The 21,487-nt window shown below is 43.0% G+C and overlaps 1 protein-coding gene across 3 annotated transcripts in view; it reads left to right on the plus strand.

Annotated features, from left to right (window-relative positions):
- The first annotated feature begins 5,700 nt into the window (after positions 1 to 5,700).
- The window catches only part of BICDL1 (BICD family like cargo adaptor 1), a 97,336-nt gene continuing 81,549 nt past the window's right edge, over positions 5,701 to 21,487 (plus strand). For all 3 annotated transcript variants that reach the window (XM_081251976.1, XM_081251978.1, XM_081251977.1), the window contains exons 1-2: positions 5,701 to 6,179; positions 13,424 to 13,639. In XM_081251976.1, coding sequence (XP_081108102.1) covers positions 5,742 to 6,179; positions 13,424 to 13,639 — 654 coding nt within the window. In that variant the 5' untranslated portion in view covers positions 5,701 to 5,741. The remainder of the gene's footprint in view (positions 6,180 to 13,423; positions 13,640 to 21,487) is intronic.

Raw genomic sequence — 21,487 nt, forward strand, 5'->3', positions numbered from 1 at the left:
TTATTAAACTGTAAACTTTTTGAGGGCAAGTATCATAACATATACATCCTTGTTTCTCCTACATAACAGCTTCTATGCAATAAATGTTCTGGATAAATGAAGAGGTTAATATCAACCATACAGACCAAGTTAATATGTAACACATCTGGCATTCTGAGATCAAGGTGGCTTTTTCTGGCCCCACTGAGCGGCTCGTGGGATCTTAGTTCCCCAGCCAGGGATCAAACCCGCGCCCTTGGCTGTGAAAGTGTGGAGTCCTAACCACTGGACCGTCAGGGAATTCCCAAGGTGGCTTTTTTTTTTTTTTTTTTTTTTTTGCGGTATGTGGGCCTCTCATTGTTGTGGTCTCTCCCGTTGCGAAGCACAGGTTCCGGACGCGCAGGCTCAGCAGCCATGGCTCACGGGCCCAGCCGCTCCGCGGCATGTGGGATCTTCCCGGACTGGGGCACGAACCCGTGTCCCCTGCATCGGCAGGCGGACTCTCAACCACTGCGCCACCAGGGAAGCCCCCAAGGTGGCTTTTTTTAACGTCTTATTGTGTGAGCACTGACTCTGTGCTAGGCAATGTGCTAAGTGCTTTACATACATCATTCATTATAAAAATGTATCAAGTTCCTACTCTATCCTAAGCACTGTGCTAGGCCTTAAGAAGACATTAGTGAACAAAATATTTACTTACACAATGCCTGGTGGTCAGAGAGGTTAACTAACTTACCCAGGGTTATTCAGCTAGTAACTGGGGGAGCCTCAGTTGGAAACTGGGTCTTACCCTAGCAACCATGTTCTTAACCACTATATTATATTTCCTCTGGTGTGAGCTATAGAGAAGCCATAGGAGACTGGTGATTGCCCAGTTTGACCACACTCTCTTACACAAGCAATGATGGAATCATTCTCAAGGATAAGAATTTGTATTTTCATAAATCCTAAAGGGCTTTTATAATGTTAATACCAAACCCATACCAACTTCTGATGGTTACTTAATAAATACTTACTGGCCAACTACCTTGATAACTATGTAATCCAGTGGACTTCTTCATGACTTGGGAATATCAAAATTCACCGTAAAAAATTAATCCCCAATAAAAGCTTATTCCTCCCAGTGACTGTCAAGTATAAATTAAATGACCAATATTAACTGGTGCATTATTCCAACTGTCTTCCCAGAACACTTAACTTGCCTACATATACACCTCAGACACAAACAAAACTACATTCTGCAGAACAGGCAATTAAACCTTGACTCTTCAGGTAATGATGTTTCCTCTTATCACAGAAAGGCACCAAGAAGCCCATCTAGGCTTTTTACTAAGAGCAAGAAGGGTAGTAGTAGCAGTGATAACACAAACTATGAAAAATAGATTAAAGGCATTTTGCCTATCCACCAGCAAAGGTTTTCAGTTGTCCTGGCAACTGGATGATATACTACTTCTACAATCGGTTTACTCTGAAAATGACAAAGAAAAATAAAGAGAAAATGGGGGGAGGGGAATTCACTTAAGAAACAGTGTTACTATGAGCAGTATCAATAGGTATAAATAACTTGCCAGCCAACAGATTAAATCAGAATGTGATGCAGAAAGAATAAGACATAACAAATATTTGGCAAATTCTTGAAATGAAATAAAACTAGGAAGTGTCTAAAAATAGCTTCAGATGAACGATATATGTACAAAACACATCAGTAGTGTGTTTAGGGCCAAGATCATTGAAAAGAAGTAGGAAAATGTGAACACAGAAAATTAAATCACAAATCTTTCTATATTTGGGCATTGGAAGACCTGAAAATACCCAACTCTTGAGCATAAAGCAGTTGTTTTCTGATGAGTTTGAGCAGTGGAGACTGCCAAATCACTAGAAGAGAGAGGGAATGTAGGGAGCAATTTAGTCAATGTTGGGAGCGATTCAGCCCAAAACAGAAGGGCTTTGTTGTTGTTTTTGTTTATTTGTTTGTTTGCCTAAGTGGTATGGCTCTATTATGGGCTGGTTTCCAGATGCGAATTCTTAAGATCAACCAAAGGCACCCTTAGGCTCACATCACAGCCTCTCTTGTGTATAACCCATTTATATATTTCTCAGGCAACAAATCCCATGGTCAGATTGTAGAAGCCTGTTGTTTTAGATCAGGATTTCTCAACCTCGGTGCTACTGGCATTTAGGGACAGATAATTCTTGTTGTTGGGGGTGGGTGGTGCTGTCTTATGCATTGCAGACTGTTTAGCAGCATCTCTGGCCTCTACCCACTAAGATGCCAATAGCGACCCCCATCCCCAGTTGTGAAAACCAAAAATGTCTCCAGATTGCCCAATGTCCCCAGGGGGCAAAATCACCCCCAGTTGAGAACCAGTGGTTTAGAGGATGCAGAGATGATCATCCAGCCCAACCCTGTACCATACGGATGAGGAAACCAAAGCCCAAACACACTGAATTCCTTTCTCAAATGTACACAGCTGGTTAAACGCAGATCTAATGCAGGAGCCTCGGGTCATCACTCTCAGTAACTGCACTGTATGCCAACCTTAGTCATTTGCATACCACCGTCATAATTTTGCTCTACCCAATGACGGTTACATTATTATTTATTATTTTTATTTGAATTGACTATTTTTTTTTTTTTTTTTTTTTTTGCGGTACGTGGGCCTCTCACCGCCGCGGCCTCTCCCGCTGCGGAGCACAGGCTCCGGACGCACAGGCTCAGCGGCCATGGCTCACGGGCCCAACCGCTCCGCGGCATGCGGGATCCTCCCGGACCGGGTCATGAACCCGCGTCCCCCACGTTGGCAGGCGAACTCTCAACCACTGCGCCACCAGGGAAGCCCCTGTTTTAATTTTTAATACAGTAAATATCAATATCTAAACCTATATAAACTAAAGTTTTTTGAGATCTTTGATGATTTTTAAGAGTGTAAAGAGGTTCTGAGCCAAGAAGTATAAGAATCACTATTCTAAATAGTTCTCCAAACTTGGGCTGGTCTCCTTTAACTATTCACAAGAAGATAGTACTTAGGGCCAAACGTGTAGTAGAAAATGATCACTTCCTAGTCAGGTTAGGCAGGGGAACATTGTGAGGAAGGAGCCTCAGAAATTAGAGTTAGCATTGTAATAGTTAATTCTCACAGTAACAGGCAAGTCTAATAGAGTAGGACCATCGAGTTTAAGGAAGGCAAGAAAAAGACCTTTAGGGAAAGACAGGCTGCAAGTCTGCATCAGGAAAAATAAATAGCTGAAACAAATGACTTTGGATTAGGAATTCTGTTTGCTCTTGATATGTGTGTCCCTAATCTATTTATAGGAGTAACTTCTCCCTTCCTGATCAAAAAATACAAAAGGGATTCTTCAGTTGGGTCTCACCATGGGCCCACAATTTCTGTTCAAGAGGGCATAATAAGAAGTGTGAGGGCTTCCCTGGTGGCGCAGTGGTTGAGAGTCTGCCTGCCGATGCAGGGGACACGGGTTCGTGCCCCGGTTCGGGAAGATCCCACATGCTGCGGAGCGGCTGGGCCTGTGAGCCATGGCCGCTGAGCCTGCACGTCCGGAGCCTGTGCTCTGCAACGGGGGAGGCCACAACAGTGAGAGGCCCGCGTACCGCAAAAAAATAAATAAATAAAAATAAAAAGAAGTGTGAGAACAATGCATTGTTGGAATGGTACCACGGTCAACTTTCAAAATTTAGCTCTAAGATTGATGTGGGAACCCCTCTATGGTCTGTCTCCTTTTCAGTCAACAAGAGAACAAAGTCAGCCCTGAAGCTCAGGACCTTTAGGATTCTGACCTTCAGCCTGAGGGTAGAAGGTAATGTATATACCTGAGTATTGTTTAGGCTCTGAATTTAATAAGGACAAAAAGCCATGAGAAACCATTTGACTCATTTCAGCCGCTCCGTGTCCTGAAATATTCCATCTTACTGTGATGAAAAGAATCAAAATATGATCTAACTCCAAAATGGGTTGTTGTCCAAGAGGAAAGGGAATAGTGACCAATTCTAGCTTCAGATGGGATTGTTTCTGAAAATAGAAGACAGAGCATTACCAATGAGGTCAAAGCAAGAACTGACTGGAATCACCCAGTAGGTTCTTCAGTCCTTGGTTTGATCACTGCAGGAAGCTTTCCTGATAGCACCTTGGATATCGACACAGGCCATCTTGATCACAAATTACTATTTACCTTCCTCAACACTTATATGTGAGGAAAGTAAAGAATAACGATATATATGTGAACCCTGGAGCCAGCCTGTCTGGATCTGATCCTGTATCTCTCAAGGCCTCAATTTCCTTCTCTGTAAAATGAGAAGAGTGATAGTACTGACTTTTAAGATTCCTGGGAGGATTATTTAAGATAATGCATGTAAAGCACTTAACACAAGACATGGCACATACTAAGCGCCTAATAAACGGAAGTTATCATGGAGCGTCTTGCTTCGTATTCCCATCTGTGAGCAGTTTTTTCCGTTATTTCTCAACATAACCCTTTTCTTTCGGGGCTGCTGATCTCTGAGGCATCTGGTCCCTTATATCCCTGAGTCATCATCATTGAGATGCTGGGTTTCTGAAGTCATCCCTCCTACTGCTCTCTAGGGCTCCCTCTCTTGACTGCTTAGCTCTCACGGGGGCTCAGACCCACAAGCCGTGGCTGCGAGTCTCTGTCGGGCTTGGCCACCCGTCTTGGAGAAATGTCCTCAGTCCCCTTGGTGATCACCTAAGACTGAGACCCATTGGGCCCAGAGAAACGCCCCAGCCCAGAAGCGGGAGTGAGGCCGGGGGTGGGGCCGTCCCCTGGGGTGAGGACAAGGTTAGGGGCGAGGCCGTTCTCGGAGATGCGCGCGAGGCCACACCCCGAGGTGAGCGTGCTGGGGGCGGAGCCACACCCGGTGGACGTGAGGCCGGGGGCGTGGCCGCGTCGGGGAGACGCCCGGACAGTGAGGGATGCGCCAGCTGTCTCCACGGGCGGCGCGCGCAGCCGCCCCCGGGCGTGAGGCAGCGCAGGGGTTAAGGCCGTCGGCGCCACCTGGGCGCCGCTGAGGAGACCCACGAACCGGCGAATCGCGCGCTGGCGCGGCGAACAGGTGCCCGTGCGCGTCAGGCGCCGGCAAGGGGCGGGGAGAGGGGGCGCGGCCGGAAGCCCCGGGCCGGGTGCGGCCGTCCGGGTGAACTGGAGGAGCTGAGGCAGTCAGGAAAGAGCTCGTCGGGCTGCGCGGCGCGCGATGTGGAGCCGCCGCCTCGGCCCCTGCAGCAGCCGCTGTCGCCGCCGCTGCTGCTGGGGCTGCCGCCGAGCCGAGGGACATGGAGCGCGGCTGCAGAGAGCGGCCACCGGCAGCAGCAGCAACGAGCGTCGCAGCGACAGCGGAGCGCCGCCCGCCCCGTGAGGCGCTGCCCGGCCGGCGGCGGCAGCGGGAGCAGCAGCAACAGGGTGGTTGAAAAGCCGGCGGCGGCCTTCTTCCTCGCAACCGCCCCTCCCGCTTCGCCTCCCCTCAGTCTTCGCTTTCTCAGCCTTCCCTTTGCCACCCTGTCCTCCTTCCCAGCGCTCGCGGAGCAGCTGAGCCCGGGGGCGGGGGAAGGGGGCGCGTGCCGCCGGCGCGGGGGAGGGACGGGGCGGCGCGCGCCGCGCCCAGGGCTCTCGGAGGCCCGGGGGGCGCGTGCCGCGGCGTGAGGAGAGGCGCGGGGCGGTGCGACGGGGCCCCTCCCCCTTGCAGCCTGGCGCGCGCCGGCCGGGCCGCACCGCTGCGGGCTCCGCGCGCGCGGGCCATGTCCGCCTTTTGCCTGGGCTTGACTGGCCGCGCTTCAGCACCCGCCGAGCCGGACAGCGCCTGCTGCATGGAGCTGCCCGCCGCGGCCGCGGACGCAGTCGGGAATCCAGCCGCAGCCGCCGCCGCCGCCCTTGTCTCCTTCCCCGGGGGCCCCGGGGAGCTGGAACTGGCGTTAGAGGAGGAGCTGGCGCTGCTGGCGGCCGGGGAACGGCCGTCCGACCCCGGAGAGCATCCTCAGCCCGAGCCCGGGCCTCCAGCCGAGGGGGCCGAACTGCAGCCGCCGCCCGCCCAGGATCCCGAACTGCTGTCGGTGATCCGGCAGAAGGAGAAGGATCTGGTCTTGGCAGCCCGACTGGGCAAGGCACTGCTCGAGAGGAACCAGGACATGAGCCGGCAGTACGAGCAGATGCACAAGGAGCTGACAGATAAGCTGGAGGTGAGGACGTCCCTCCTGGGATGGGTGGGAAGCGGGGGTGGGGGGGGAGCCCAGCACCCGCCCGCCGGCCCTCGGTAGCCTCGGGAGCCACTCACCCACCCCACCCCACCCCACCCCACCCCACCCCACCCCATCCCATCCCATCCCATCCCACCTCTTTTTTGCTCATCCTCCCTCACAGAAAACCACCTGGAAGCGGGGTAGCATGGAGGGTTTTGGATTATCAGACGAGGGCATTCATTGAACCCACCTGGCTTTCCCACCTATTGAACCCACCTGGCTTTCCCACCCTACTCACAGCAAACGGGTCTATGCACGGCTCCAAACACTGTGGGCCGTTCTGTATACGTACTGTACACAGCATCTAAAATAGAGTTTACAGTATGACTGTTTTATACAGCACTGAGGTGATATCCGCACACAGAGAAATTAGAAAGTCGCGAAGCATTTAAAATATGCTTCATGTTTTCAGAGAAGTAGTTAATCGCTAATCAGGGTGTTAGCCTAAAGCGTTTCAGCTTTGGAGTTAAGGCCTCCAGATGCCCTTGTCTTAACTTCCCGGCAGCTCAGAGTTGTGGGAAACAAGTGCCCCTAAAGGAGCTTTATATAGCCTTCAAATAGTGAAGGATTAGGAAGTATCGTTCCATTGCAGAAATCAGGTGAGCCTGGGCTCCGCATGTGACCACTGGTTGTGGATTTGATTTGGACCTCAGTATTTATATGTATTTAAACAGTACTTTTCTGTTTCTGTTCTGGGTCTCACACATGCAATTGGATTGCCAAATGCAACCTGTGAGAACCATACAACTTTAACCATTGTTATAAATACCCCTTAAAGTATCTGTAAGATTTTTGCCACTTCTCTGGACCAAAGTCTTTTGCAGCTATGCCTGTTTGTTTTCTTGACCTTAACTAGAAAAGGGCCTTGAAAGTGGTACAGGTTGCCACCATTTATAAAAATTAGATTTTTTTTTAAGTCGGGGTAGGAGAGGTGCATATATGGCAGTGGGGATGAGCTTATCCTTTTCTGCCTGTGCATTTACTGTTGTTACCCAGTTTGGTTGCAACCAGTTCTTTTTATTCTTAGTTAGAAGAGAATAGTACAGCCCTGAATGAGGTCTGAAATTGACCATAGTCTGGTTCCATATCACTGCTGCGGGCCAGACAGTCAGAATGTAGATTCAGAAACTTTTCTATAATAAGTGTGTCTGTATTCCAACGACATATCAAAAGTAAATCAGGGAAGAAAAAAAGGAAACCACTGTAACCCTGTAGTTCAGTTGGCCTCTTAACTAGGTCTGCCAGTCGATGAACTCCTGAGATACCTCTCTGAAAAGTGGTTTGTGAAACCTATAGGTAGACTGCCAAAAAGCAACCCAGTGAATTGAATTGTTTAATTTTCACTTGAAGTAGAGGTCTAGGAATAAAAGGGTGTCTTTTTTTTTAAAGAGATTTGATTACAGGCTCTATATACAAGTACTACTGCAGAGATTTATGCTTGTGATTTGAAATTCCTTCAGTGAGGGACTTGATGAAAGAGACAGCTAACTTGAAAGGAACATCATATCAGTCAGTTTGATTAGTGATAGATTTCAGGGTAATCCTGAGTGTGCAGTTATACACATCCTGGTTTCCATTTGGAACCTTTATACATGTCTTCAACAAAGGAAGAAGGTATTCAAATTCTGTAACAAGTAAGGTTCTATTATAAAAGAGTAAATTACATTTGACTTTTTGCTGTTGACTTGATAGACAGTAATAAAATAGTTTAAAACTCTTATTAAAGTATTTAAAAAAATCTTCACTCCTCTCAGGTCAGCATATGAACTATAGTGTTAAAAGTTTATTTTTAATTTCTGGAAGTTGGTTGCACAACAGTATGAATGTACTTAGCACTACTAAACCAACAGTACACTTAAAACTGGTTAATATGGTAAATTCTATGTTATGTATGCCTTACCACAATTTGAAAAATAACATTTTTAAAAAGTGAAATATTGATCAATATTAATGAGTGATGAGGGGGTTCAGTTATATAATTTCTTCTAGGTATATCTGAAAATTATCATTAAAAATTTTTAGTTTTTTTTAAAAAGTACACTTAAAATTATCAAGGTATTGTCATTAGTTCCTTGTTAATTCTTTTAGTATTAATATGAGAGTGACAAATCTCATTAACGGGCCGATTTCATTTGATACCTGCAAGTGAATTTTCCCTTGCAAATTACACCTGTAAGTATATTTTTTAAGCAGCTTAGATTTTAGAATGTCTGCTTGAACAAATTCTTTCGAAAGTTTAATACAGCCACTCTGCTAGATTTTCAATTAAATTCAACATTTAGGAGTAGAGAACCAGCCATCTTACTTTAAAAAACGTTTGTAATTTTCTACAAACTATCAGACAGTGGAGTCAAACACATTTTCTCATGGGTTAGTTTGAAAGATAAACACGAGTGGACTCTGAATGTTGGTTTGACTATTAAATAATGAGACTGGTTTTTTTGTTTTTTTTTTTGGTACGCGGGCCTCTCACTGTTGTTGTGGCCTCTTCCCGTTGCGGAGCACAGGCTCCGGACGCGCAGGCCCAGTGGCCATGGCTCACGGGCCCAGCCGCTCCGCGGCATGTGGGATCTTCCCAGACCGGGGCACGAACCCGTGTCCCCTGCATCGGCAGGCGGACTCTCAACCACTGCGCCACCAGGGAAGCCCTGAGACTGGTTTTGTTTTAGTCCCATCTGCTTACTTCTTCAAAATTGGCACCTTTCTAATTTCAGAACCAAGTCATTTTCAAGATCTTTTCTACTTATTCATTAGCTATTATTAAATACCTCTCCAGTTCTGTGCGCCAAACCCAAGATTGTGTTTTGTCATTTAAAACGTAAAGTACTTGATCTTACACTGCTCTCTCATTAAAGGCACACTCTTTAAAGCCTTTAAAGGTTAACATAGAAGTTTTTTAATTAGGCATCTCTTAGGGTTAAAATGAAGATTCATTTTAATTTGAGAGATTGTAAGGTTTTGGTCATTTTTTTTCCACCCTTAAATTAACTATCCTGTATTTTATTCATTTCCTGAATCAGATTTTCACATGCTTAATTTTTAAGTATAAATTTGTTTATTTGTTTATTTTTGGCTGCATCATTTATTTCGTTGCCGCGCTCATGCTTTCTCTAGTTGCAGTGAGCGGGGGCTACTCTTCATTGTGGTGTGTAGGCTTCTCATTGCAGTGGCTTCTCTTGTTGCAGAACACGGGCTAGTTGTGGCTCGCGGGCTCTAGAGCACAGGCTCAGTAGTTGTGGTGCACGGGCTTCGTTGCTCCGTGGCATGTGGGATCTTCCCGGACCAGGGATCGAACCCATGTTGCCTGCATTGGCAGGTGGATTCCTAACCACTGCACCACCAGGGAAGCCCCTCATATGCTTAATTTTTTTTTAATGCCTTTAGATATTTTATTTCTTCTGCATCTACCGTTAGTCCTTTTGCTTTTAAAACATATCCAGCCAGGTCCTTGGTAGTTTCTTTTTTTTTCCCCAGAATATGAATTAAGACAGTAACTTGGGTTTATACACTTTTTTTCTTCAGAGGTTAAATCGTTTAGTTTTTTAAAAATATGTTTTTAGGGCTTCCCTGGTGGCGCAGTGATTGAGAGTCCGCCTGCCGATGCAGGGGACATGGGTTCGTGCCCCGGTCCAGGAAGATCCCACATGCCGCGGAGCGGCTAGGCCCACGAGCCGTGGTCGCTGAGCCTGCGCGTCCGGAGCCTGTGCTCTGCAACGGGAGAGGCCACAACAGTGAGAGGCCCGCGTACCACACACACACACACACACACACACACATATACACACACAAATACATATATATATATATATATATATATGTTTTTAAAGTCCAGGATTCCCCTTTTTCCCATTCTAGCTGAGAGTGAATTATCTCTTACTGCAGAGGTAATCTCTTTCCTCAATTACATTTTCTTCCCCTTCCCTAGGCCAATTCTAATGATTCTAGCACTGTTTTCTTTTTTAAGAGGCAAAACAAGTAAGGTGAAAATGATTCATAATTGGGTAGTACATTTAGGTAAGCAAACGCAGGGGTCCTTATTTGCATTCAGTAATTGGTCCACTTAAAAAATAGTATTTTTCTTTGTATTTTTTAAGAACCATATCCTGGACCTAGGAGAATAGTACTGCTTTTTTGGTTCTTTGCAGAAATCCATTTCTGTAACAACGAAATTTAGGTGGGCTAATGATATTAACTTTTGTTTTTTCAGAGTTTTAAATAAACTTTTTTAGAAGGGTTTTAGATTTACAGAAATATTGGAAAGATGGTACAGTGAGTTTCCATATGCCCTGCCCCCCAGTTCCTCTATTATTAACATCCTACATTAGCATGGTGTACTTGCCATAATTAGTGAACCAATACTAATACATTATTGTTATCCTTAGTTTATTCGGATTTCTTTAGCCTTTGCCAAATGTCTTTTTCTGTTCCAGGATACCACCTTACATTTAGTTTGTGTATCTTCTTAGTCTCCTCTTTCCTGTAACACTTGGTTAGACTTTCCTTGTTTTTGATGACCTTGATAGTTTTGACATTAACTTTTTTCTTTTTTTATTGAGGTATAATTGACATACATCATTATATTAGTTTCAGCTGTAGATATTACCTTTTAAAATACCATATAACCCCAAGAAGCAGGGAATAGCATGGGCAGAGCCTGACCTCCACACTTGCTGATACTCTGCCTAGAGTTTACTGGTTAATTTAGCACTTAATTGGAAGTATATTCTAGGAGAAACCTTCCTTTTCTCAGAGTAGACAAAAGGCTAAATTCTGTATGTTCATTAATAGGAAGGTCTTGATTTTTTTAATTAAAGTATTGGGAAACCTGAATTAGGAAGTTTGTCACGTGTGCAAAGAAATGTAAGGACAGAATAGACTGATCGGCACCACCTGTCCTCAACCCTGCCCCACCCCCTGCAAGTGGATTAGATTGTTTTAGTTGCTTGGTTGGGCTGTTCACTAACAGCTGTTTGCTGAATATTTTTAAGTCTCTCTGTTCTTTTAGAACACAAACCTAATTTATCTGGCCTCTCAGTAACACTGATTACTGAGTTCTTGCTGTTTCCTTCTGCTCAATCTTTTCCATTTTGGAAAAACTCAATAAAACCAAATATCACAATTTTAGGCTGGTAATTACCATTTACTTCTGCATTTCATCTTTCTGAAATTTGTATAGTGACTAAAACATTCTCATTTTTGGGGAGTTTAGCAAAGTGAGGGAAGCGTAGAGCAGAAAATTTTCATGCTGAGGAGTACAAGTCCCTCTCTTGTCATTCCTTTTCCCCTGTGCTCCAAACTGAGGCTGTATAAAGTATAACGATAATGTGGCTTTTTCAACAAATATACCAGAGTGGCTATATCAAAATTAATTATTCCCTTGAAGTGGTCAACTTTGGAGGCTATACACTTATTTCAGTGAAAACTGCCTTTGCTGATGTTCTCAGAATTTTAATTTTTCTGACTGCTCTGTCATGGTAAATTTGCATCTTTTGGGGGTAAATTAGACTTTCAGAAACATTTACAAGTCACTCAGAGCAAATTAGGGGAATAAAATGGCAGGATGAAATGAGATAATCTCTTTTTAGACACATCTCAGATGTGAAGTAATGGGACTGATTTTCTTGTATAACTATGCACTGGCCCTTGAAGCTTTCCAAAAGAGGCATTCCAAAAAACATTCGAAAGATGAGAACTTGGGTAGAATAAGAATGTAGGTTCCCAAGGTGAAAAGATGTTTGAGTACTCTGAAGGTGAGGATTCAAATGCTCATCTTAGCTTGTTGAGACGATCTTAGTGCTTGATATCAACCTTCAGTGCATCAGAATTTCCAATAGAACCTAGATAGTTAGATAGATAGATAGATAGATAGATAGATAGATGCCTGCCTAAGCCTCATCCCGTTCTTAACTGAATCGCATCTTTGGAATTAGTATTTAGATGGATATATTTTGAACAATTATACCAGAGATTTTCTGACAGCAGCAAAAGTTGAGGACCATTGCTTTACATTTCATATATTCCCTGAGGTATAGCTTGGCTTTTTTGTACATACTATGCTTTTTAAGTAGGAGAACATACTTTCCTCTGAAAAGAGGAATTTGTATGTATCTCACAGAAATAAAAAGATGTTCTTATGTCCTTCAATCCAAAAGAGTTCTTTTCTGTCGAGCTGCTACCTCAAACCATCTGTACTTTCCCTGCATACCATTTGTCATGCTGTACAATTTAATACTTTTATCAAGACCTCTCCCACTAGAATGGAAACTCCATAAAGGTAAGGACCATTATGTCAGTGGCTAGCCTATAACAGGCACTCAAGAATGAATGAAAAGATCAGAAATAAATATGCAAGGCTAATAAGTCATGATTTAATAAAAGTGGGCCTGAATCTGAACTTGCCTTAATGATTTTGAAATACAGTGCTATATATAGCAAGAAATATTGAGTTGTGATTTAGAGCATTAAACAAAGTCAAGTGACTAAGACACAAATCCCAGCTCTCCCTTGAGCTTGTTATTGAATCTCTTATCTTCTGCTGCTTCATTTGTAAGAAAAGGTGGTTAATCCGAAGCATCTCTGGAGTTCTTTCTAGCTCTGAAAATTCTGTGATTCTAAGTGCCTGCTATTATGCCAGGCATAATAGATGACAGCAAAAGAAATTTTCTTAAGGACTCATTTTAAGTTGTTTAAATGTATATTTCACCGATTAACAGATGATATACTAAATTTCAAGTGAGTTCCTAAGTCTAGAACCGCCATTCCTAAGTATAAGAGTAAACATTAGGTATTTTCAGTAGGAATGGCATTCTGTTGGTGAAATAAATCATCCTTCCCTACTCTGGAAGAAGGGAATATTTTTGCAGCTGTGAAATGGGCAACTTCTCCTACGTGGCAGAGTGTTTTGTTGTGCTGACTGACTAGGAAAAAAAAAGTTAGAAGAATGTGAAAAGAGGAAAAAAAATGAAGGGCTCTGGATTTTTTTTTTTTAATATTTATTTATTTGGCTGCACCGGGTCTTCGTTTCCGCATGTGGGATCTTAGTTGCGGCATGTGGGGTCTTGTTGCCTGACCAGGGATTGAACCTGGGCCCCCTGCATTGGGAACACGGAGTCTTAGCCACTGGACCACCAGGGAAGTCCCTGGAATTTTTAACAGTTCTAAAATCCTCTTCATTTTTCACCCAGCACTTAGAGCAAGAGAAACACGAACTAAGAAGACGATTTGAGAACCGAGAAGGGGAGTGGGAAGGGCGTGTGTCCGAGCTGGAGAGTGATGTGAAACAGCTTCAGGATGAGTTGGAGAGGCAGCAGGTTCATCTACGGGAAGCAGATCGAGAAAAAACACGGGCTGTCCAGGAATTATCAGAACAGAACCAAAGGTTATTGGATCAACTCAGCAGGGTGAGTGACAAGTTAAGAATTTATGGTATAAAATACTAAAAGTTGAAACAGAGTTTCTGTGTAATGTCAACCATATATAAGGTAAGGGTAGTTCTGATTTTTGTTGCCTTTGGTATTGATATCAACAAATGAAGTATTTTTCACCTATAAGAATTTCAGCTGTGGTGAACTAGGTGTCAGGAGCAAAGACCCTTGCCTGTCATTAGTCAGCTGTGGGACTTTGGCAGTCACTTAACTTGGGAGTTTTCTCATTTTTAAAATGTAAGAGTTTGCTTAGTGGTTCGATGTTCCTTATATCTCTACAAGTCTGTGATTCTTTTACCTAGAGAAAGTCTGTCACTGGTAAAATTATGTTAATGCATTTAGTTCAAATGTTAAATGGTGCCATCTTTAAATTGAAAAGTTTAGGGAAAATTTCTAGAGCAAATGATTTTCGTTGGTACTACATTTGCGAATGTACATCCCTTCTTATTTAAATATGAAGGGAGGTATGTGTATCTGTATATAAAATTTGTTCTCTTTATTTCCACATTAAGTAAAAGTTCTTTATTTGTACCTTTATAGGGTGGTGTCATGGAAGTATTAATTAACCGAAGTCAAGATTGTAGAATCATTGCAGAGAAGGAGTTTGAGGGCTGAGTAGGTGGAAATCTAATTTCAATACAGAACATACTTTTAAACAAATGCAGGCATGTTGTTTATGCCCTGGTCTCTAAAGCCACCTACTTTTGAAAATTAAGAGCTGAATTTACTATCATACCTCAGACCTTCTTACGAGTTGAAAATAAAATGAGTTCAGTTACCAGAGGAAAAAGAACTACTCTGATAAAATCCCTAAGCACAAACGTTCGCAGGAGAGCATTGCCTTTGTCTGCATGGTTAGTGTTTGGTGCTTAAGTCTCTGGGAAAGGCTTAGCTAGGGCAGCATGTGAAGTTATTTCACTAGTTTGTGTCATAGTTGCTTCCCATGGGGACCCTGAGACTGGTCAAAACCTTCATGCCTCACAGGGAAGTGTAAAGTAAATGCTACCACAAGAGAAACGGAGAGGAAGAAGGAGAGGTACGGAAGGAGTGAGTGGAACAGGGTATCTCGAGGGAGATTGGGGGTGGGCAGGGGAGAGATAGAAGGAGAGAGATGCCTAATAACTTGGAAAATAGCTAGTTGCAGGAGCTATCAGTATGTGAAGGTGAGAATTCAGGTGGTAGGTGGAGCTAAAGATCTTGCCTGCAGGTTTCTCATCTAGGGAATCAAATCACATTTTAATGGCTGGAAAGGAAGAGCTGGACAAGTTCTTCAAGAAGTCATTATAGGGCCAGCTCAGTAGCCTTTCTGACTCAGTTCTGTAACCTTTTTTAGCAACCGGGAAGGGATTCTCTATCCTTGTAAGATTTTATAGGTTTTTTTGGGTTTTTTTAAATAAATTTATTTATTTTTGGCTGCGTTAGGTCTTCATTGCTGTGCGCGGACTTTTCTCTACTTGCAGCAAGCGGGGGCTACTCGGCGAGTGGGGGCTACTCTTCGTTGCAGTGCGTGGGCTTCTCATTGCGGTGGCTTCTCTTGTGGAGCACGGGCTTCAGTAGTGTGGCTTGCAGGCTCTAGAGTGCAGCCTCAGTAGTTGTGGCACCCAGGCTTAGTTGCTCCGCGGCATGTGGGATCTTCCCAGACCAGGGCTCGAACCCATGTCCCCTGCATTGGGGTGGATTCTTAACCACTGCGCCACCAGGGAACTCCAAGATTTTATATGTTTTTGAGGCTTTATTCATTATTCATGAAGGATTAACCAAATAGACCTGGCCAGATTGATTTATTTTTTCCAAAAAATTCATAATTATTCTGAACTAGTGTTTCTTATGGAGACTTATGAAAGGAATACAACAAACCAGAACAATTTAAGAGGAAATTATTTCTTGGGAACTAAGTTCATGTTTTAACGTGAGCAGAAGCCAACTCGACTCCGCTTTCTGATCTGGTGAAAGATAAGTGGCCAGAGAAAGCAAATATTAATATGACATAGCAAGAACACTGAGCTTGGAATTTGGATGAATGTTGAATCTTGACTCTGCTTCTCATTAACTGGGTGACCTTGTTTGTGCTTCCCTTTCCTTATCTTTATTTTTTATTTAAAAAAATTTATTTGGCTGCACCAGGTCTTAGTTGCAGCATGTGGGATCTTTAGTTGTGGCATGTGAATTCTTAGTTGTGGCATGCGAATTCTTAGTTGCGGCATGTGGGATCTAGTTCCCTGACCAGGGATCAGACCCGGGCCCCCTGCATTGGGAGCGTGGAGTCTTAGCCACTGGACCACCAAGGAAGTCCCCCTTTCCTTATCCTTATTTTTTTAAATTATTTTTTAAAATTTATTTTTGGCTGCGTTGGGTCTTCATTGCTGCGCACGTGCTTCCTTTAGTTGCCGTGAGTGGGAGCTACTCTTTGTTGCAGTGCACGGGCTTCTCATTGCGGTGGCTTCTCTTGCGGAGTACAGGCTCTAGGTGCACGGGCTTCAGTAGTTGCAGCACGCGGGCTCAGTAGATGCAGCATGTGGGCCCTAGAGCGTGTGGGCTTCAGTAGTTGTGGCGCACAGGCTCTAGAGCGCAGGCTCGGTATCTGTGGAACACAGGCTTAGCTGCTCCGCGGCATGTGGGATCTTCCCGGAGCAGGGCTCGAGCTCCTTTCCCTTGCATTGGCAGGCGGATTCTTAACCACTGCGCCACCAGGGAAGCCCCCTTTCTTTATCTTTAAAATGGAGGTTGGGGACTTCCCTGGTGGCACAGTGGTTAAGAATCCGCCTGCCAATGCAGGGGAAAGGGGTTCGAACCCTGGTCCGGGAAGATCCCACATGCCGTGGAGCAGCTAAGCCTATGTGCCACAGCTACCGAGCCTGTGCTCTAGAGCCCGCGAGCCACAAGTACTGAAGCCCGCGCACCTAGTGCCCATGCTCTGCAACAAGAGAAGCCACCGCAATGAGAAGGCCGCGCGCCTCAACGAAGAGTAGCGCCCGCTCACCGCAACCATTGAAAGCCCGTGCACAGCAACGAAGACCCAATGCAGCCAAAAATAAATAAATTTTAAAAATAAATAAATAAATGGAGGTAAAAATTTGTACCTCATGCAAGTACTGTTGAAATGAAAATGAGGTAATGTGTTTATGTTAAGCAGAACACGAAGTTAATATGTTTCCGTGTTGATGGTTATTTTACTAAGCCAGTATCTTTATAGTTGAGGTTCCTCTGCCTAATTTCGCTGTAGAAAATACTGATAAGCTGTTCCCAAAGGAATATAGGAGGATAACATTTCCACTAGATCTAGATTCTTGTTATCCTCTCTGGCCTTGAATGTAAGCCCTTGGTGAGTTTTGTGGCTTTTTTTCCCTTTCTCTTGTTAAGCAGGCCAAGCCCCTTGGGTTTCCATCAGCAGCCAGTTTAGATTGCATTTTATTATCATTTTATTAACTGGGTATTCAGGAACTAGAGGAGTTGGGTACTTTGAAGTGAAATAAGATTCTCCTAGGACAAGTTAACAACCATCAAAAGTAGTAGAAGGCCATGCTTTTCTAACAATGTATATAATGTGTTTTTATAAGCATGAAATGTATAATATCTAAAATGTAGTATATTTCTGTGATGCTTTTGTCCAAAGTTTTTTTTTTTTTTTTGTGGTACGCGGGCCTCTCACTGTTGTGGCCTCTCTGGTTGCGGAGCACAGGCTCCGGACGCGCAGGCTCAGCGGCCATGGCCCATGGACCCAGCCGCTCCGCGGCATGTGGGATCTTCCCGGACCGGGACACGAAGCCGTGTCCCCTGCATCGGCAGGCGGACTCTCAACCACTGCGCCACCAGGGAAGCCCCTATTCAAAGTATTTTTTTTATTGAAGTATAGTTGATTTATTTGTCCAAAGTATTTTTAAATGTATTTCTTTGCTGCCATGTTTTTTTGTTTTTGTTTTTAAATAACTGCTTTATTGAGATAGAATTCATATACCATAACATTTACTTTTTAAAAGTGTACATCACCACTATCTAAGTGTACAATAGAACATTTCACACCCCCCAAAAAGAAGCCTGTACCCATTAGCAGTCACTCCTCATTCCGCCTAACACCCTATCTGACACCCTGACCCCTGGCAACCACTAATCTACTTTTTGTCTCTATGGATTTGTCTGTTCTGGACATTTCATGTAAATAGAATCATACATATGTGACTTTTTGTGACTGACTTCTTTCCCTTAGCATAATGTTTTCAAGGTTCATCCACTTTGTAGCATATATCAATACTTCATTTTTATGACTGAAGAATATTCCATTGTATGGATATAACACATTTTGTTTATTGATTCATTAATTGATGGACATTTGGGTTGTTTCCACTTTTTGGCTTTTATGAATAAGACTGCCATACACGTTCATGTTCAAGTGTTTGTGTGATCAACGTTCTTTTCAGCTCTAAATTAGGATGCTATGAGCATATGTATCCCATAAGCTTCTGGATCCTCATTATGATGAAGGAAGGGATGGGTACTGTTGTAATTTTAAAGCTGAGAAAAGTTGAGGGACAGAAAGATATGTGACTTAATTAAGGCTCTTCCGGTTCAAGACTGATGAAGGTTCCTGTGCCTCAATTTCAAATTTCTGAGGCAGCAATTAAGGTCACAGACTTTGGAGCCCAGACAGCCCTGGGACCAGACACCATCTCTGCTCTTTACTAGCTGAGTGAGTATGGGAAAGTTTTTCCACTTTTTAAAAGCGTAGTTTCCTCCTCTGTATAATGGAAACAATTACACTATTACTATTATCTGGTGCTGTTATGAGGACTAAATGAGTTAATGTATGTAAAGCTCTAACCACAATATCTGACATACAGTGAGTGCTCAATAAATGGTAGCCATCATAATTATCATGTCCTCATCATGTAGATGAGATTTCTACATCTTGTCCAATGTTGATTCTCTAATTTGAGAGAGTGGAAGAATCTGAAGTGTCCCCAGCACATATTGGCATGTAAAAACATTTTGTTTAGTAGTCAAATCTGTACTCAAAAATATTTGTGTAAAATTGACCCTCCTAGGAGTTGAGTCAGGATTATTCTATAGCACCTAGTACCAACACTGCTGCATATATCCTGGGGATACCCTTTTCCCAGTTCATTTGCTCATTTGAACAAAATGCCCTCTAAATTCTCTTCTAGCTCCTAAATTTCTGTGAGACTCATTTTTGTGAAACTCAGGTTGACATATCTGGAGAGAGTATAATTCACTTTTTAAGTTAGAAAGTCATACTATGATAGTGTTGACAGTGGGGGTGTAGGACATGTTTAACACTTAGCCTCCTAACTATATCAAAAGTAGAAAGAATACAGTGGGCCTTACTTTCAAGAGGAAAGGTGAGATATGGGCCATGCTTGTTGCCTAAGAAGAAGGAGAAATAAATGCTTAACATGGAGGTTTTTTTAGAATCCTTCTGATACATAAATATAACAGCGTTTTTAGCAGAAACTTCCAGAGCCCGCAGATGCTTTTCTCCCCAACAGCAGCAGCTAAGATATCAGAGTTCTGATCGGTATTAGAGTCTTGAAGTGGTTATTCACTAATTTAAGCTACTACAGTTCGTAACACAGTTTAGGCACTATTAGAAAGTTCTGTTTATATCCTTCACCTATTATTGGTGTGTAAGAGGTTTTTTTACACATTCTTGATGGTATTATATTTTCATTTTGTTTATGGACTCTTTTACCAAACAGAAGTGTGTGCTTTTAGTGAAGTCAAGTTTATTAATCATTCCCTTTATGATTTGACTTTTGTGTTTTGCTTAAGCCTGTCCTCCAGGTCATGACAATATTTTCCTGTATTAATTATAATTTTATTAATTATAAAAATTTAAGACTTGTTTTTTACATTTAGATCTTTAATCTGTCTAGAATTTATTTTTTACTATGATATGACATGAGTCCAGCTGTGTTTTCTATGTGATTTATTGTCTCAGCACTGTCTATATCCCCATGAATTTCTAATGCTGTGTGGATTTTTTAATGAAAAAAAAATCCTAACATTTAGTCTTGACTGAAGAGCCAAGGTAACTTAAAATAAAAAATTTAGAGGATTATATAAAACTGTATTATTTTGCTAGGGCTGTTGTAGCAAAGTACCACAGACTGAGTGGCTTAAACAACAGGAAATTATTGTCTCACAGTTCTGGAGGCTGGAGGTTCAAAATCAAGGTGTTGTAAATATTGTTTCCTTTTGAGGGCTATGAGGGAAGGATCCACTCCAGGTTGCTCTCCTTGCCTTGTAATAGATGGCCGTCTTCCCCCTGTGTCTCCTCCCTCCTTGTATATCTGTCTGTTTCCAGATTTCTTCTCCTTATAAGAACACCAGTCATACTGGATTAGGGCCCAGCCTAATGACCTGTTTGGTTTTTTTAAAATTTTTAATTAAATAGTTGTAATTACATAGTTGTGTAGTTGATTTACAATGTTGTGTTAGTTTCTGGTGTATAGCAAAGTGATTCAGTTATATATGCATATTCTTTTTCATATTCTCTTTCATATTGGTTTATTATAGGATATTAAGTATAGTTCACTACGCTGTGCAGTAGGACCTTGTTGTTTATCTATTTTATATACAGTAGTCTGCATCTGCTAATCCTAAACTCCTAATTTATCCCTCCCCCACCCCCCCCTTCCCCTTTGGTAACCATAAGTTTGTTTCCATGTCTGTGAGTCTGTTTCTGTTTCATAAATAAGTTCGTCTGTCTCATATTTTAGATTTCACATATAAGTTATATGGTCTTTCTCTTTCTGACTTCACTTAGTATGATAATCTCTAGGTTCATCCATGTTACTACAAATGGCATTATTTCATTCTTTTTATGGCTGAGTAGTATTCCATCGTCTATATACACCACATCTATTTTTTTTAATTGAAGTATAGTTGATTTACAATGTTGTGTTAATTTCTGCTGTACAGCCAAGTGATTCAGTTATACATATATATACATTCTTTTTTTATATTCTTTTCCATTATGGTTTATCATAAGATATTGAATGTAGTTCCCTGTGCTATACAGCAGGACCTTGTTGTTTATCCATTCTATATATAAAAGCTTAACATCTCCTAACCCCAACCTCCCACTCCATCCCTTCCCCAACCCTGTCCCTCTTGGCAGCCACCAATCTGTTCTCTACGTCCGTGATTCTGTTTCTGTTTCATAGATAGGTTCATTTGTGTCATATTTTAGATTCCATGTGTAAGTGATATCATATGGTGTTTGTCTTTCTGACTTACTTCACTTAGTATGATAATCTCTAGTTGCATCCATGTTGCTGCAAATGGCATTATTTTGTTCTTTTTTATGGCCAAGTAGTATTTCCTTGTATATATGTACCACATCTTCTTTACCCATTCATCTGTCAGTGAACATTTAGGTTGTTACCATGTCTTGGCTATTGTGAACAGTGCTGCTATGAACATAGGGGTGCATGTATCTTTTTGAATTATAGTTTTGTCTGGATATAGGCCCAGGAGTGGGATTGTTGGATCATATGGTAACTCTGTTTTTGGTTTTCTGAAGAATCTCCATACTGTTTTCCACAATGGCTGCACCAACTTACATTCCCACCAACAGTGTAGGAGGGTTTCCCTTTTCTCCACACCCTCTCCAGCATTTGTTATTTGTAGACTTTTTTTTGTCGTTATTTGTAGACTTTTTTTTTTTTTTCTTTTTGCGGTATGCGGGCCTCTCACTGTTGTGGCCTCTCCCGTTGCGGAGCACAGGCTCCGGATGCGCAGGCCCAGCGGCCATGGCTCACGGGCCCAGCCGCTCCGCGGCATATGGGATCCTCCCAGACCGGGGCA

The sequence above is a fragment of the Mesoplodon bidens genome (genome assembly GCF_964165515.1).
Source record: "Mesoplodon bidens genome assembly, chromosome: 13".
Lineage (NCBI taxonomy): Eukaryota > Metazoa > Chordata > Mammalia > Artiodactyla > Ziphiidae > Mesoplodon > Mesoplodon bidens.